Source organism: Dermacentor silvarum, chromosome 2, assembly GCF_013339745.2.
Source record: "Dermacentor silvarum isolate Dsil-2018 chromosome 2, BIME_Dsil_1.4, whole genome shotgun sequence".
NCBI lineage: Eukaryota > Metazoa > Arthropoda > Arachnida > Ixodida > Ixodidae > Dermacentor > Dermacentor silvarum.
Genome location: NC_051155.1, coordinates 156,499,425 through 156,518,176, shown reverse-complemented (window position 1 = coordinate 156,518,176; position 18,752 = coordinate 156,499,425). Strand labels below are relative to the sequence as shown.

The following is an 18,752-nucleotide window of genomic DNA, read 5'->3' as shown; positions in this document are numbered from 1 at the left end:
TTGACTTTGGGGTGGGCCAACTTAAATTTTGGGGTGTGCCAACTTAAACTTGGTAATGGGCCAAGTTGAAATCGGGGCGTGTGCCAACGTAAATTTGGAGTGGGCCAAACTGAAATTTAGGGGTGGCCCAACTTAAATTTGGAGGTGGTATTTGGGTGTGGGCCTACATGAGATTTTCGGGTGGCCCAATGTCCAATTGAATGCTGCTGAACATCCTTCGAGTTATGAACACTTCGCAGGCAACCAAGCGCGTTGAGATGCTTGGTGCGTTTTCATTGGGGGTTACCGAGGTGCAGTCAGGACGCAGGCGAGAGCTTGTGTGTACAAGCAAGGCGCGCAAAACACAGGCCTGTGACTGCGAGGGTGACATGCCATCACTGCGATGCACTCTCCCCTCACGCAACTCCTCACGCGCTACTACGGCAGCCGGTGTTCCCTTTCGACCGCTCTGCTGAGTCGTGATGCGCTCGTGTCTGGCGTTCCGGCACAATTAGTACAATTGCATTGAAGGAGTCGGATGCGGCGAGAAAATCAGACATTTGTCTAATAAAGCCTAAGCACTCTTTGCCACCGGCAAGGCCAGGGGTAGACGTGCATAAGCTAGGAAAGGCAAGTAAGCAAAACTAAGCAAAAGCAACGCAAGAAAATTAGAGGCAGCTACGCACTAGTGGTGTGAAGACTGGGGAAAACAGCGAAGCTGGCGACACCACCTAGCTTTATCTCGGTTCGGCCAAGTTTTTGCGAGGTTATGCTTCGAGACTCTGCCATGTTTTGCACCGACGCCGACGGCGGAATTTATGCGACACGGGCCCCCTAAACGCTTTCGCGTTGAACTTCTCGTTTTTCTCATCGTATATTCACTAATTACAACCCCTTCCCAGGTCTGAACTCAACCACGAGTCGTATGTCCTGCAACCCTGCTCAAAACCAAGATGCCCTTTGGTTGAGCCGTCCGACCCCGAGGTATCCGCTCTTCCCGTTCCGAATGTTAAGCGTTCTATTCGGCTTCAGGCCTTTTCGCGCGCCCTTCTTCCAATCAACTACTTCAACACCCCACTTTGCTTCAACACTTCCTTTCGAACTTGTATAGAAAACAACGCAATCTGCGGCGTGAGATCCCCACAATGACACCCAAACAGTTGGTGTTCAATGTTAACTGCATCTTGCCGTCATTGCCCAGCTCAATTACGGAGAGTCATGGCTCATGACAGAGGTTTACTCCCTCTGTGGTTATGTCATTCGTAAATGTCACCCTTTCGTTTGTAAACTGGTACAATTATCCTTGATCCTCAATTCTGTCACCCCCCCCCCCCCCAATCTGTCCTTGCTGATACATCTTCCTTATCGGGCTTCCGAACAATAAAGATCCGCGCCCGTATTCAGAAGAAAAAAACGTTGTTACATTAGAACTCTTGGTATGAGCAGATGCGAGCTATTCGTGTTGCTTAACGTCATCAGCGAAGGTGACCAGCCAAGGTCATTTCGACCCCCAATATTCAACTATGTAAAGCAGTGGAGTCTGTGGCACGATTATCGGACATTTATAACCAGTATCATGTGTCGTCTTGAAAATTACGCTGTTATTGCGTGTATGTGTAGAATTACATGATTTGCCTTATTAGCATTTTGGCATTCCAAAACAAAGCACATTCGCAACTCAATGACGATGAAATAACTACTGTCCCTTATTTGGTTAGCCATCTGTTCTTGCTTTGAATAAGGCATGGTTTAATTGTGACCTCATTGGCATAGCGTGGCGCAAGTTTGCTGTGTTGTGATATAGAGCGAGACTTGATTAATTCAATTCAATGTAATAATTAAAGATTTCTGCACTGTACGGCTTAGCTACAAAAATGGTTTCGCCTTGAAGCCTCACGTGCGAATCGTTAAGTTTCACGCGATGAAATGGCCCATCTTGCTTGTGAGCCGAATGAACAGGATGCGCCTCGGAAACGTGGCTTGACTTTACAACTACCAACCGAACAAATAAAAAAGCATAAACCGGTCTGACTCGAGCTGCGATAGCAGCACTAAAAGCACCGTCTCCCCGGCTTCTGAAACTTCCGGGCAGTTAGTGTATCCTGCGCAGTGCGTCGCGTTCTGAGGGCACTTCCGTCAGTCGAATTTTAGCGAAATATATAGAAACTACAAAACGGTTTCGCAAGGCTGTTCACCTGGCAGCGCACGGTGGCACTTAAAAACTATGTAGACGACCGCAGAACTCATGCAAAGTTTGTTCATGGTGCCCTTGGGATCACTCGAGACGATGTCACGCTGTGCTCGGAATGCCTCATGTAGATGTTATCCTACTTCATGCGTCACCTCGTACGGAGAGGAGAAAAGCAACCAAACGAAGACGGCCCGTTCCCGGGTATCGTGACAGGGTAGCCGTCAGTCACGCCTGCTTGGGGGAGGACCACGAAAAATAAAAGCTCTTGGCAAGGTCTTGGCCAAACGGCACGAGCGTGATGCTCCACGCTCCTCAATAGCAATAGCAGCGGGGCAACCACGGCAACCGCAGCGGGAGGGGCGTCGTGCGAGTCGGTGTCGTGCTGGCGGCGCGGAACTACGGACCCCGTCTGAGCGGCGTGGTTCGGTGGCGGCAAGCGCTCTGCCAGAGCCGGTTTAGCTCGAGCCGGGCGTCCGGCTGGGCTGCCACCGGCGCCCCGTGCATGCGGAGCCCCCAATCGTTGGGCGACGCAACGCAACGGCGCCGATACTCCGGATGCTTTGACAGAGGAGGAGCCTCTTCTCTACCTTTCCCTGGCGGTCGACGACCTTCGTGGCTGCTGGAGCGCTGAATACCGGATGGGCCGAGTCGCGGCGCGGGGGTCCCCGGGCGCTCCACTGCACGTCACCCCCGACGGCAAGGTCGGCCACCACAGGAGCAGGCGGCGGTGACTCTGCACGACCACCACATCTCCGGGTGAGTGTTCTGCACCGTGGTCTATCGGTCCTGCGACTACTGTATTCCATCGCCATGTGGTCCGCGCTCGGTGCCGGCATTTTCGTGGCCGTGCACTCATGAGTACACCTGGAAAGCCGGTGAAAGATACCCATCATTCACACTGTGTTACGCTTCCGAATGCGGCCCGCAGCTTCTGAGGCATCAAGTATACCACCTTTGCTGACATTTCAAGCATGTCTCTGTAAATACTGTCCTATCTGCGCAAGTGAGTTCTCGACCATTTTGGATGTGTTCAATGAAACTTTGTTGGTAAATTGGACACTGTAAGTTTGCTGTTGGTGGTGAATGTTTTGTCATTTGAATGACCAATGTCATTTGAGGCATTTACACGGAAGCATTGGTCCGCCTTGATTTCTACAGTTCAGTCGAGCCTTTCCGCGGTGCAAGCGCCAGTGCTAGGTAAGTGCACGATAAGACCACCACTTCTGCACTCATTATATAAGGGAAACCTTACCTTCTAACACTGATGTAATCAGCATGCAAACGATATGGGAAGCCGCGCCTCTCCCTTACCTGTTAAAAGAGAGAGGCAGGCGGAGATTACCTGAAAGAAGAAAAAAAGGAAGGTCAATGGCGCCCGCACGTACGTTTTACGAATGATGTTACGGCGCTGTAGCTCATGCGCAAGGTCAATGCCTTCTGACAACCGCAGATCGATCTCTTTTTGGCCGAACTGCGCTGCGTTTACACGTCTCATTGTGGTGGAGCCTTTCATGTTGTTGCGTTGTGAATTTAGACCTCTTTCTTCTAAAATAGTATTTCAGAATGCGAAATCTTCTCTTTTTAGGTAGGGCGATTCTTAAACATTGTTGGCTGAACTGAACAGAAAGTTAGAACTTTTAAATGCATCGCATTGACCTCCGAACCTCAACTCGAGGCGCTTATTTTACGCCCACAGTAGAGAAGAGTCAAGGTGAGGTGATTTGTGCACATCCTTTGATTAATTGGGACAGTTGAAGCAGAGTTATCGGTTGCTTGCCCATTAGGCAAAGTGGAGGTAACTTGTCAAAAACACAAAGCCCATATAGGAATCTGGCATAGCTGATGATGGAAGAAGACAGTAAGCTGTTAGGCTTATGCTACTTAAACATGTTCCTTAATTCAGTGATGCGCAAAGCCCCTGAAACCATCAAATGATTTGATTTGTGGACAAAGTTATTTGTTTTGAATATAAAATGGCAAATTTGTAAAATCGTAATTAATGTGGATCGCCGGATGTTGTGTTAGGAGAAATTCCGGTAAACCCAACCAAGTACTCTGATGAGCTCATAATCTCAAGCCACCAACAATCACAACATATTTCGGCACAGTGCTTTTTCGCACCGAGGTGAGTCAGTGTTGATTTAGAACGCCTGAGGAAATTGCGTGAAAAAAAAGCTATTCATAGGTAACATCGACATGCATGAATGTGAGAAAATGACGGCATGGAATTGTGTCAACCAATGGTCAGCGAGGATACCTCAAATACAGCAAGGTTATTAGTAAGTAGGGCTTGCCACAGTCATGGGTTCTCGTTATCTGCTGTGGTGGCGACGAAGAAGTACAACAGAGGAATCAATCATTCCCACGTGCGAGCATTACTACACCCTTACACGACCTTTCCTCGTTCACGCAAGCGTTTCCCATGAGTATGTTGTGCATGCCAGTCTTTTAAGCTAGCTTGTACTGACTAATATAGAAATCAAGAGCTAAGCCACCGCAACAATTCATTCCTGAAAAAAAAGCCACTTAATATTTATCCAATTTTTCAATGCATATGAGTTGTCACAGTTTTTCATGTTTTACCTCAATCGAAATATTGCAACTCGTTTGTCATCCTTTTTTTCTTCTAGGAAATTTCCCGAAAGTTCGCTGCACACGATGAAAACAAGACTACTGTACCTCCTGCTCTCCTTGTCATTACTCTTGGGGACTGCCACCTGCACAAACAGTAAGTCGTGATCATCATCACGTCCGGCCGATTTACACTGTATGAAAAGTGTTAGAGACATCAAGGAATAGTTGGGGTAAATATAAATAAGCAAGATGCACCCTATGGAGTTGTGAGCTGTAATTAATAATAAAATGGCATTTATATCATTGCCAAACTCTGATGGAACTCTCGCACAATGTTCTCACTTGCACAATAGCTGCAGATGTAACTGTGATAGCTTCCAATTTAAGGTAAATAATCTTGTTTCTTCATGACGATCAACCCGTCTACTTTGTATCAATGCAGACGGGATTCTCCTCAGCCACCAGAAAGCTACAAGAGTAAAATTGCCGCTTCACTAAAGAAAATTCATGACACTAGCAGAAAATTACAGTTAAAATGCACCATTTTAATTTATTTAAGCAAATAGTAATAGCCTAGACGTGTGGAATGATAATGTGTCAGCCACGATATCGTGAGTGCTATGGTGTTCAGGCGCTTAGCGCGCCACCTTAGGTTTGATTTCCGGCCCCAGAAGCCCCATTACCGGCTTAGTGTGTGTGCCAGTGTTCTTGTGTGTGTGAGCAGGGGGGGATCTTCTCTGTGTGCTTTTTGATGGATTAAAAATGAGACCGGAGTCTCCGTCTGTTGCCTCTGCAATATCATCATCGACACAGTGATTACCAACGACGCTCCTACCACTAACTAAACTGTTACTGCTGGATGTGCAGCGACATATGTTATTGCGCTACGATATGCATAGCTGTTAGACTTTTCTAGAAACGAGACAACAACACGCCGTAAGGAACAGGTAACCTCTCGTCTCTAAGGAGAAATCGAAAACTTGATCCGTCGGAAAAATGTAGCGCTTACATAAAAAAGCTGCTCACCTACGCGTAGACAATGCTCGCACTACGCCAAAACAGCACATTTTCAAAGCAGTTAAGCTATCGTAGCATGTAAGGAGTTTCAACGCGCTTTGGTAGGTTAGCATTATTGTAGCAAAATATAGTTATTGGGCGAATTCGTGAACGTTTATTTGTTTTTCGAGCAGCGCTAAAGGGACGACCGACACGGGAAGGCATGTACCAGGTTTGGGTGCTTCTTTCATTGTATTTCGTCATTTCAGACTTTCAAAATGAACACTCTAGTATTCCTAAAAGGTCACAAGCCACAAAGTGTTTTTAGGTCTCGTCCTGTGTTTCTTGGGTAGTTCAACAGTCGTAACATTCGGGTTTCTGCAGCAACCGACGATGGCGCCACCCTCCGAACCCAGAGACAAAACGGTGCCAGTAGCAGCAGGCAGCACCCGGGACGCATCGTTTGCTACTACAGTGCCTGGGCGCTGTACCGACCGGAACCTATGAACTACGACATTGAGGACATACCGTTGGACAAGTGCACGCACCTCATCTACGCATTCGTCGGCCTTAGCAACCAGACGTGGGAGCTTTTCAGCATTGACCCGGAGTATGACTTCAACAAAGGTCAGCTATAGGGATGCAAGGACACAGCTCATGAGCACACATTTTGTGACTGTCCCGAAAATATGTCATAACATCTGTTTGAGCGCGTTTCACGTTACGCCTCCATTGTGATAACAGGTGTGCAATCACCACGTGACGGTATTCGCTGCAGTCATGCGAGAAACGCTGAGCACAAGAATTTGGCACACTCAACTGCAAGTGACTCTTCGCAGTGCGAAGCATTCAGGAATTGTAAAGAACAGTTGTAGGAATAATGCAGCTGTTATGTAGCGAACCGTTACGTAGGGATAGTAGTATGTAGGGTGTTTATATTTGTAATAACAAAGACAGAATGCTTCTAATGGCGAGATCAAAGATTGAAAGCAAAATAAAACTCAGTTACACATACCTGGTATCGCATACGAATTCGCCCCTGTAGCACATAATTTTAGACTGCACTAAAACCGGGATCTATCCACCAAAACGGTGAGATATCCCGCCCACTCGCAAAAAACGCGACTGCACTTTAAGAGAAGACTGCCACGCATTACAGTGCCCCTATTCCTGTCAGTTGATGCTTTGTGTTTCTCTCTCCACTTCTGTATGTGCACTCTTTCATTAAGCGTACTGCAATAGGTGCTTTTGGACGCCGCGAGTTGAATATAACAGCTTTTCACCCTTTCACGGATATTTAGACATAAAAAGACAGTTACCGCTCCCTTCAGCGATACGCGCATTAATAAAACTGATTCAATAACAATGAATCTTCGACACTGCGATCACGTTGTTTTTTTGTGTGAAGGTGATTTGACCTCCAATATAACTTCACCTTATATCATAATAATTAGGAAGAAAGCGTATCTTTACCTAAAAAGACGTATGTTGCACGTAATCAATCAGAACAGAGCTTACATTGTATTACCCTTGCGCACAGCAAGCTGCTTAGTCGATACTGTAAGAATAATACGTGGCCTTGACATGCCGAAGTGTTACGAGGCATGCTAACCTTGACCACTTCTCAGATGTATAGTAATCCGATTTGCGGCCACTAATGCTGCTTCTAAAAGCCACCTGCTGTCTTCTCTTCTCGGGCTGCCCTTATCTGATCAAGATCACCGCGGCTGAAGCCGGCGGTGTTTTCCTTCTAAGAATTATTCACCCGCCAGCAGAGTTGAAAACTCCAAACTATTATTAAGCGTGTTGCGTTATCAGTCGCACGGTTGCAAATGCAAACAGCGACCGGCACTCAACCTCAAAGCCGAGTGATCCAATCACACTTATGTGTTTTCCCGTGAAACCCAGGCGGATACCGGCGGTTCACGGCGCTGCGCAAAAAGAACCCGCAACTGAAGACTCTTCTGGCGGTTGGTGGCTGGGCCGAAGGGGGCAAGAAGTATTCGGAGATGGTTAGCACCACGGGTCGCCGGCACACGTTCATCAATAGCGCGCTCAAGTGGGTGCAGACGTACGGTTTCGACGGCTTTGACCTTGACTGGGAATACCCAGGCGCCTATGATCGTGGCGGGGCATACTCGGACAAGGCCAACTTCCTCTTGCTGGTCAAGGTACAAGCTTATTCCACCGCCGTCATTATTCTCTGGGCTCATGCTGTGTGTTGGCATAAACAGTGCATTGTCGAAGTTCACCCTTGTGTTGTGCTAGTACCTCACGCGTCACCTATCGAGCCCCGTTCATGACAGTGAAAAAAAGACACCTGTATTGGAATAATGAGGATAATACCGTTGCCAAAAGAATAGTAATTCACAATGATATCAGTGGTTGTAATTGTTTTTCTCGATAAATATAACTGTCACAATGATGACGATATTTGCTAATATCTGCAGAACATTTTTGAAACAGCCAGGAAAGATTACTTATAACCACACTAGAACCTAGTCCACCCCAACTCGCCAAGCTTTCAGTTCTTTTAAAAAAATTAAGACTCCATAATGTTAAGGTCATTGGCTAGTAGCTTTGAATGAATGGCGAAAGGCGAAATCACGTACGACATGCCCAGCACTGTCCTTGACGTCAGCAGATAGCCGTCATACTAAGTGCCCTCAGACTACCACGAAGGTGGTAGAACTATGGTCAAACACATTATAAGTTCAATTTAACTATAACTTTCACTAGATGTTGTGCTTGTTGTGCTAGGACTGAGTGTGTGTGCGAGGTTCTCCTTTCTATTTCCATGAACAAAGTTAAGCAAGCGATATTACATGCACTTCGCTATTGCCTTGACCTCGTAGATGTCGCTTTGCCTTGTGTTTCGTTATTCACATTGTATAAGGTTACTTGTTTAAAGCTGGCTATTGCGGAATATTTAACGACGCGATTGTACATACTTTGCTTTACGTCATCTTAACAAGCATACCCTGTTGTGTTTAAATATTCCTTTCAGGAACTCAGGTCCGTTTTCGACCAGTACAAGTTGCTACTGACAGCTGCTGTGCCGGTTGCAAAGTTCCGCCTGCAAGAAGGCTACGAAGTTGCAGAGCTTGGGGAGTAAGCATTTCTTTCTTACCATCCGCATGAGCTTACCGTTCAAACAAAAGATTCTTGCTTATATAATCTAAATCTCGTTGTTAGACTTACTTTATTCGTCATCTGATGAAATTTTCTTATTCAGTCACCCGTACAATGGCCCTTTAAAAAAGTATATTCTAAGATAACCAAGTACTGAGCCGTCACTTTTAATTTCTTTCCAGGCTCCTGGATTGGATAAATGTTATGACTTATGATCTACGTGGAAACTGGGCCGGGTTTACGGATGTCCACAGTCCTCTATTCAGAAGGTCATTCGATGAGTGGGCGTATGAAAAACTCAATGTGGTAAGTATTCTACTATGGAACCATAATTCTTTTATTGTGTTTGACTCAACTAAACCAAGATGCTTTACCTTCCATGTTATCAGAGAACCTGGAACCGTATTCACAAAACGCTCTTCCACTAGAATTGTTCATAAAAGAAAATCTCAGCCAATCCTAAGGCTCGACATGTTATTATCGAAAGCGATCGGCCAATGGCAAGGAACCTTTACGAGTGGAAAAGTTTTGAGAATTCAGCCCTTCATTCTTCCCATTCCCGAAATGAGGTTCGGTTTTCCTCTCTGAAACAAAAAAATTTACAGGCCTGCGCGGCACACGCAACATAGTCACAGCGCAAGCTGGAGGCGCGCTTCCATAGGAGCTCCATTTCCGGCGCCACGCATTTCAGGGTCTTCGCGGTGAAGTTTTTTTCGCGTCAATTTCACGAGAACAATCTGAACTGTCCACCCGGTGGCGGCAACGAGCTGCGTATTGTGCTGCTTTTTCTTTTCTGCGCGTAAAGATGAAAAATAACACTGCAATTCTAAGGCTGGCAATGTATCCGACACTCTTAACAATCAGTTCTACAATAAATGTTTCTTGTAACTAGCAAAATATTTTGTTCAGTGAAATTTCGTGAGCGCAAGCGCAACAAGGAACTTGTTCTTTATTCCGCCTTATCCTGAGAAGCCTTGCGACGTCACTGGTCACCATCACGTGTCTTTCAACATGGTTACGTAGGAAGACGCAGATGAAAGCTATATACAAGTATATATACAAGCAAATGCGCTGCACTTGGCCAAGAGGCAACAGCCCGCACTTGCCTCTCATCGTCGTCGTCTTCACACTGCTCGCCTCTTCATCATGGCAAATACTGTTCCGTAGCACTACCCCCTGCGGCAAAAGCGCCGTCCCGGAGCGATTAAAGGCTGGACTCGGAAGCAGTGTAGTAGTCATTGAGCCTACTTACGTGCACGACATCACTAAATGCCAGAGCAGACGACGAGGTCGAACTGACAGGTTCAATTTCGTATGTAACAGGCGTCACCTGGCGCAGCACGCGGTAGGGCCCTCTGTATCGCGAAAGAAGCTTCTCTGAAAGTCCGACGTGACTAGAGGGCGACCACAGGAGCACGAGTGCACCAGGCGAAAACTGTACGTCACGGTGGCGGGCGTTGTACTGACGCTACTGAGTGGTTTCCGAGGCCGTCAGTCGAGTACGGGCAAGCTGGCGTGTATGGTCGGCGAGGGCGATGGCGTCGCGCTCATACTCGCTTGTTGAGATCGCAGCAAGAGGAAGTGCCGTATCAAGGGGCAAGGTCGGTTCGCGACCGTAGAGTAGATAAAACGCAGAAAATCCGGCGGTGTCGTGCTGTGAAGAATTATACGCAAATGTGACGTAAGGAAGCAATTTCCCAGTCGTGGTGGTCCTTGGAAACGTACTTAGACAGCATATCGGTAAGGGCACGGTTTAACTGCTCCGTCAGGCCATTGGTTTGCGGATGGTATGCGGTAGTCAGCTTGTGTTGAGTAGAGCAGGAACGCACAATGCCGGCGATAACTTTCAACAGGAAGTTGCGACCATGGTCAGTAAGCAGCTGTCGCGGGGCGCCATGAACCAAGATGATGTCACGCAAGAGAAAGTCCGCGACGTCAGTTGCGCAACTGTATTAAGCGAACGTATTGCGCCAAGGACAACACAACGACGCTGTAAAAGAAGTGATATTGGGTGCTTTTTTCTGAGTGGAAGAGCAGAGCAATTTAACAAACGCACAATATGAGATCAAAGGTAACACTAGCGCCACAAAATGGTTACAAAAAGCGGGGAACCTGGGAGCTGTGATGTCGCATTGTTCCGCTACGTGTAAAGAAACGCTGCATGGGCGCCGATAACGGTGTAAACACATCTGGTGCATTCATCTGTACACTCAAGCAAGTCATACATCGGCTCACTAGCGTTCATGCCACCCTATTGAGGTTCCCGGATTTGGCTTATTGTATAGAATCGTGTAATGCCGATGTCTCGCAGTTCGAACGAAACAAAAGCAATTATCGAAACATATTTTCAGATATTTGCACTGTAATGGCTGCACCCACAATATATTGCAATGATAAGAGCCATCTTTGCTAGCAACATTCTTTAGTAGCAACAACAAAAATAAATTTTAATTTACATGTGATTCGTTTTGTATACCTGGGGTGCTATAACATAAAATGATTCCAAACTGTTTGGATTTAAATTTCTGCAATCAGCCTCCACGATTGGTCAAAATATTTTCGGGCCACTCCCAACTTCGCCTGTCTGTCACGCGATGTCGAGAAAACCGCGGATAGCTCCCCATCTGATATAACGTGTACACACTGGTTATGCATGATGAAACCGCAAAAAGAAAAATAATCATTCCTGATTCAACGCCTTTTCACCATTCGCCCACTGCTATTAGTCCAATGTTTTCTGGCTGCGCCCACTTCGCCTGTCTGTCACGCGACCTCACAAAATAGTGAATACTGATCACGTCAAAGGGACATGTACGCGAAAAAAATGCAATAATATGCCAAACAAAACTGAAAATATTTCTGAATAGCCACAGACTGCCCCGTTCCGAAATGAATAGAAGATGGCTGCCCGCCGATCGCTCAGGCCCTCGCTGCTCGCACCTGTCGGTGAGCATGTATTTATTTGCGCATGATAAACCGTTTTTCATGGCAGTAAAACGTTATCGAGCCCTTTCGGCATGCATACGACATCGCGCTGCCAACTCTTCCTTACTAAGGATCCGTTTTAGCGGCATTCTAATACTTCCGCTGCACGCCGCCGTGATTTTCGACACGCCACCGCAAGCTAAGTAAGGCGAAGCAGACCAATCGGAGAAGCCGGCACCAACCTCTTCGTGCGATTATCTATTTTCACTCTGGTGGCTCGGCCCCATCGAAACCCTCTCCACTAGAGCGTGCTCCTCGCCTTTCGTCAGCCAATTAGATAAGAAAAACCACGGAGTGTAGACAGTGTTATTGATTTTGAAAGCGAACAATGCTAACCTCCTATAAACGAGGAGAGTCTTTGATTGGGTTGTTCAGACAACGCTGCCGGTCACGGCCCGGTGCTTGCGTCGGTGGTTACGTAAATTTGACGTTAAGAGTTTGGAATCAAAACAGTTTGGAATCATTTTACGTTATAGCGCCCCAGTAGCCATTGTTTTGTTATATATGCGTTTTCATGCGTTCATCTTATCTTTGTCAGCCAGCATGAGTCGGTACAATAATTTTATTTTATGACAACGAGTACTAACTAATCTATATATATCTGGAAAAAAGAACTTTTCTAGTTTTTCCCATGAATCAAGCGCACCAGCTTTTCGTTAGGAAAACCTCGTAAAACGGGAGGCGACAAGAAAACCCATTTTGGATTATTAAAGGGTTGATTTGACCACCCGCAGTGACAAATGAACCGCAACAGAAACAAAGTGTGTGTTTTGAAAAAGCATTCAAATACTCTTTTTTAAGTTACTGGTAATTGTCATAAAATTTTTGGAAAGAATGCCTTCTGTAAATGTGTATATAACAAACATAACTTTGATCAAAAGTGCTGCAGAAACGAACATCCAGAGCCTCTGGGGTATTGCTTATCGCTACACTGTAATTGCCAAGCGAGTGTCACCACAGCGGTTACGCCGAATAAGCTGCGAGATGTGGAAGCGCTGTTGGCTCCGTTACTGGTGCTCACTGAGTTGGTGGAGATGGTGACGGCACTGTGGTTCGCGCACATGAAGCCGCCAAAGCAATGAAATTGAACTGGACCATAACGGAGTACTGTCGCGGCGCCACATAGCTTAAATCAAGAAACAATTTCTTGATGACCATGTCAGCTCCTTGAAGGACGCCCACGACGAGCTGAGGTCACCGCCGGTGGCACTAAAATTGGCCGCAATATAATCACAGCTGTCTATGTTTTAGTAGTAAAAGAAAGTGCTCTTCGTGTTTCAAGGATGTTATCAATTATGACTTCAATCAAGTGATTGTTTGTATCACCGATATTACAGCACGACGGACTGCAGCTGTGGATCAGCCTGGGAGCTCCGCGGGAGAAACTGGTTGTCGGCGTTCCCTTCTATGGCAGGACTTACACGTTGAGTGAAAAGTCAAACACGGGACTCAGGGCTTACATCAACAAAGAAAAGAATGGCGGAATCCCCGGACCGTACACGAACGCCACTGGCTTTCTTGCCTACTACGAGGTACGTAACAGATGTTGCTGTTTCTCTCATTTCCAGAATTATGAACTTTAATAAGCTATGATCGAAGCTTTGGCGAAAGCATGGTTACTGAGTCACAGCACATGCGCCCTCATATTTTGGCAAGATCTAGAAAAGGCACTACTCGATAGTAAAAAGCTCACGCATATCTTGCACCCTGTGATTCACAGATCTGTCCACATGTGAACTCTGGAACATGGACGAAGAAGTTTGACGACGTTGGCAAATGTCCATACGCCTATTACGACAACCAGTGGATCGGCTACGAGGATCCTGAAAGTATTTCCATAAAGGTATGACCAACCATTGCCGTCATACTCTGATGAACTTCTAACAGAGGTACAGGTGTCAAGATGACTTAAAGCTTTGTGACAACCAGTATACGCTTACGCCAGAGGTATTAATATCAGTGTTAGACAAAACAGAAAACCACTTCTAATTTAAGGTAGATGCTACTCGAAGTCACATTATTTTTCATATGCACCCTAGAGCAATGAAACTTTAGCTATGTGTAGAGTTTTTAAATGCTGATTTCAAATATATAAGTAGTTTTGTTTTTTTGCAAGTTGCGTACTTTCACTTCTGCACCATGATAAAGTGTCAAACATAGGCCTTTTGAGCCCCCCCCCCCCTTTTGTACATCATTAAACCTCCATATTTAAGGGCCACTGATGGTTCATATGCCTACAATGCTGAACAATAATTAGGAAATGCATATAAACTATTTATACACGTGAAAATTCGAACCTGGGAAGTCCAAAAATCCCAAACCCCATTAAGTGTTTCCTGGCAATTTTTTCTAATTTACAGGGTGTTCAAAATTAGGCTTTACGGAATCTTTAGAAATCGCCTGTGGCAGGTAGCATAATTCTTATCATTGAGCTGGCTTATTCAATGAGGCGGACATTAGTGAAGCGAGAAATCAAAACACATATTCAACTAATTACCAAAAATTCACTACATTCACTACATTCACTACACTACATTACATTACCACATATATTGAAATTCACGAATTGTAGCCGGTGTGCTTGTCAGGCGTATTCACTTGGAATTAATTTTCAGAATGACACCAGTTTGGAAACATGCGCCATCAAACTCGCCATAAAAATCCGCTGTTCCACTTACTTTTTTGCCAAAATGCTGTTTTATACACTGCAGCACAAAACTAACTGAAACGCCCATGTATTTCGCCCCACACTTTGGGAAATAATATCTCGAAACTGGTGTCATCCTGTATATTCATTTCAAGTGGATGCGTCTTGAAAACTCACCCGCTACAATTCGTAAATTTCAATGTGTCGTAAAGTAATTAATTAAGAAGGTCATTAATAATTTTGTTAATTAGTTGAATATATGTTTCTATTTTTCGTGCCACTAATGTGCGCCTCTTCGAATAGCCCAGCTCAACGATAACAATTATGCTACCTGCCACAGACGATATGTAAAAATTCCTTAAAGCTTAATTTGGAACACCCGGTATATAAGTATTATTGAAGTTCAAAGGACATAACGGCACTTCTCACACCTTAGAGAAAACGTGGTAAGATTTCATGCAGATCTGAGCACTAAAAGTACGAACAACAAGATCGGCAAACTCACAAACCTGCCAAAATTGCATTTTGAGAAAAACGAATTTTAAAATCAAACATTGAAAGTCGCAGTGCTCGAAAAACGCGGCAAAGCAGGAAACGCACACTGGCTCCGTTAATACAGCATAGACGAATAAACACGATGTACGTGGAAGCATGTTCTGTTTTACCGTTTTACTTTTCACTTCCTGTTGGATAAATGCTCGTTCCGGCGCGTAAACACGATATGGACGTCGGTGAATAGGGTTCGCATCGCAAGTATTTGTTCGATCGGTCACGACGGACGTTTAGCCTAAGGGTCTATTTTCCAAGTAAAAAACGTCGCGGTAGCCTTCAAGAACGTGACAGAGGGCTGCAGTTTGAGCAGGTGTAGGTGGTGGTGGTGGTGGTGATGTTAAAGTAGGTGGGGTTAGCCTGGCATACATAGCCGGCAATTGGTCCGCCTGATCCTCCTTCGAGTTGAGATCAGGGGTGTGTCACCAGGTGTAGATAAGCCCCGTGTCTCGCAGGAAGGCTATCAGCAGTCGTTTGCGCTCTCTTCCTGATTGTCGTGGGCCCTCCGGGGAAAACGACGTCTTCAAAGGTCCTGTGCATAAGACCGTTCTTTTGTAGGCTGTCGACCATCGCTTTTCTTTCTGTGTCAAACTGCGGGCATAGCCAAATGAAATATTCGATGTCACCAATGTCACCACAGAAAGCATATAGTGGGGAAGCGCGAAGCCCAGTCTTGAATAACCAAGCTGGGGTGTACGCGGAGTCGGTCCTGATGCGGTATGAAGCGTCGCTTCTTCGCGGGTAAATCCATGAGTCACACAGGCTTCGTGGGGATTCTTCTGGATCTCCCTAAAGTGAAGGCGGATTGCACCCTTATGGTTCTGTAAAGCTTTTGGAGCTTTCACTTTTGGGACTCAAGTCAGCGCTAGGCATGTAAGGGCGTCAGCTTTCTCATTTCCATCAATTCCTACGTGTGACGGTATCCACTGGAACCTTATGTTAAATCCTTGGCTCGTTCGATCGTTAATAAGTGCCTGAGATTGCCTTGTAAATTTCTCTAGATGTTGGCCACGATGTAATCTCTGTAACGCTGACTTGGAATCCGTCAGCACCACGACATCTCGTGCAGACAAGACCCGTAGTTTCCGCAAAGCCGCGGTGATTGCGGCGCTTTCTACTGTTGTAGAGGAAACTGCGCGATCCAGTCGGCCAGACCATGACACATCAAGGGATGGTATGCAGAATGCCGCTGCACAGCTATCTGTTTGTGCGCACACCGAACCGTCTGTGTACACTTGTAGGTGGCTTTGAAACGCTGTTCTCAAGTGGTCCAGCACAATAAACTTTGCTTCTGCAGTTGAAATGGTGCGTTTCGCTGGTAGGTGGAGTACACTGAGGCTGCAGGTAACGTTTGAAAAGACCATGGCGGGTGAAGGCGACTTCGTTTAGGACATTCTAATCCTAAAAATCGGAAAGTGTTCAGTGCCGCATGGAAATGTGAGCGAGTTCTTGCTCTTAGCCGCCGGAGAAGCGCCGTGCCTGCGCGGGACTCGCCCAGCCTTAATAGCTGCGTCAGCAACGCCTGAGATGCCAAGAGGCGGAGTTGAAGAGACCTCTGCCTCGTTAGTGATTTTCTTGTTTGAAGCCGCCTGTAGAACTCCCACCGCCAAGCGAAGTCCCTTTCTGTGCACTGCCTCCAGGCGCTCGAATCGCCTCGATGACGGTGATATCAGAGGGAGCTGATAGAGAATGCGGCTTGTTAACAGTGCAGCGTTCAGTTTGAGCAGGTGTAAGGTCACAACAAGCCATTTTCTCAATGTCGACGCCACTGCCGTGGGATGACATCGCGGCATGGGCTGAGCTGCAACAATCTTCGACTGTGAAGGGCTCGACCTGATCATCCTGCTGAGCGCTAATTTCAGCCAATGAAATCACTTGTGGGAGGACTTGCGCGATTAGTGCGAAATTGACTAGGGTAAGGCAGGTGCGGTTGCCAGTCATTGTCAGCAGAGTATGCGGAACAGTTACACCAAGAGAAGTTGAATAATTAATGACGACTAATTATCTCATTAGACGGAATGCTAAAAATAATCTGAGTATCTCCAAGCGACGGCAAACAACATTACCTTAGTTCGGTCCAGCTACGTGGCATTTGCATATATTTAATGTTTGGCTCGAATTACGTGAGAAAAAACCATCGTCCTTTTGTTATTAAAACTTAGTGCGCAGAAAGCTTCATACCGAGGCGCTCCCGCAAAAACTTTTCCCAATGCAGCTCTCTTTTCTTTTTACTCTCCTAACTTGCCGATATTTCAAGTGCTGTGAATCACGCCTGCTGCTGCATGCCGTGGCATTCTGCCAGCTATGGGCGACGATTCAGAACAGTTTTGCGGCGGCAGATGTTATGGGCACTTCGCTGACTTGAAAGGTCAATGTATTCACACGTCTGTGTCGGTTCGAACCACAATCTAGCACACATTGTAAACAAATGCTTAGGCTGAAAATGAGATAAAATGGATTCCATCCCCCAACAATATACGCCGTCCCTGATCCGTAATGATTGAGCAATTCTGCCGTTGTTAATATTGTCTTCGTGTTCATGTCATTTTCACTATTATCTGCGTCGTCATTGAAGTATTCACCCTTTACGTCTCTCTGGCGCTTTCGTTCTCACCGTAAACATCAAAGCTTATGGCCGAATTTACAAAGCGTTTGGTTCGTAAGCTTTTTTTGCCACTGGCTGACTGCCTTCACTAGTACTATGTCCAACGTCATGATTGGCTCGCATCTGATTTTACGACCAGCTTTCGCTTCATTTTTTGTTTAATGCGGGCACAGAATTTCCACGCTTGCTCGATGAAGAGCACATCTACGGTTTTTGTGTCGCAAAGGTATACCCCACACATACAACTAGTGATTAACCATCCGGTAGCCAATGCGGACGTTGTCCTGCGTAACGCATATGTGGTTGAACCACCCGAGCATCTTTTTACACCACAGGTGTGAAAAGAAGGACTGCATCATTTTCGGAGCGAACAATGCCCTTCGTAGGGAGAACGAATAATCGAACCAATATGAGCTTCCATGTGATAGCCCTTTATTGTGAGCTGTTTTTTTTTTTTTTAGGCGTGCATGGTCTGCAGAACGCTCGGACCGAAAACAAAAATCACTTAAGGACCACCCTTAGCAACCCACTTCGCTCACTTCTTGCAAGTCAGACAACGTTAAATTGCTTCAGCTATCGTCAAGAGTAGCAACTACGCATGTGCTAATGCACGCATGCGCGTTGTTCTGTGTGAAGCAATGTGGGCAATTAGTGCGTATGTATAGACACGTGCTTTTGAGGTGCGTGCGTGCGTGCGCGCGGGGGCGAGTGCGCGAGTGCGCTATTCTGCGCTTAGCTGTATGTCTGCTCGGTAAGCCGACGGCCGCAGGCAACGTTTCCAGCCCCAAAGCAAGTATAGATTGCAATTCTTCCTAGACATTGCAAAGTGGCATGCCAAATAGCAACAGTGCAGCAAGGACGGAAAGTATTGTCCCATTCGCCTAACTTTTGCAGCGTGACGAATCCTTCCACGGCAACTAACAGATGTTATGGCGATCATAGAAACAACGTGCAAGAGAAGGATGCTGACCAAGTTCATAAAATCTACCCTGCTGAATTCGAGCGTGACGAAAGCGCCCAGTGAATTTCACGATGTCGATGCCTCTCCTTGTGGCAAATATTTCTGCACAGTTGTTTTATAGAGCCAAAATCTC

General features: G+C 46.1%; 1 protein-coding gene across 1 annotated transcript in view; it reads left to right on the top strand.

Moving 5' to 3' along the window:
• The first annotated feature begins 6,217 nt into the window (after nucleotides 1–6,217).
• The window catches only part of LOC119440492 (probable chitinase 10), a 160,746-nt gene continuing 148,211 nt past the window's right edge, over nucleotides 6,218–18,752 (top strand). The window contains 6 exon segments of the mRNA XM_049662940.1: nucleotides 6,218–6,367; nucleotides 7,649–7,911; nucleotides 8,748–8,851; nucleotides 9,055–9,178; nucleotides 13,195–13,389; nucleotides 13,578–13,700. Coding sequence (XP_049518897.1) covers nucleotides 6,244–6,367; nucleotides 7,649–7,911; nucleotides 8,748–8,851; nucleotides 9,055–9,178; nucleotides 13,195–13,389; nucleotides 13,578–13,700 — 933 coding nt within the window. The 5' untranslated portion in view covers nucleotides 6,218–6,243.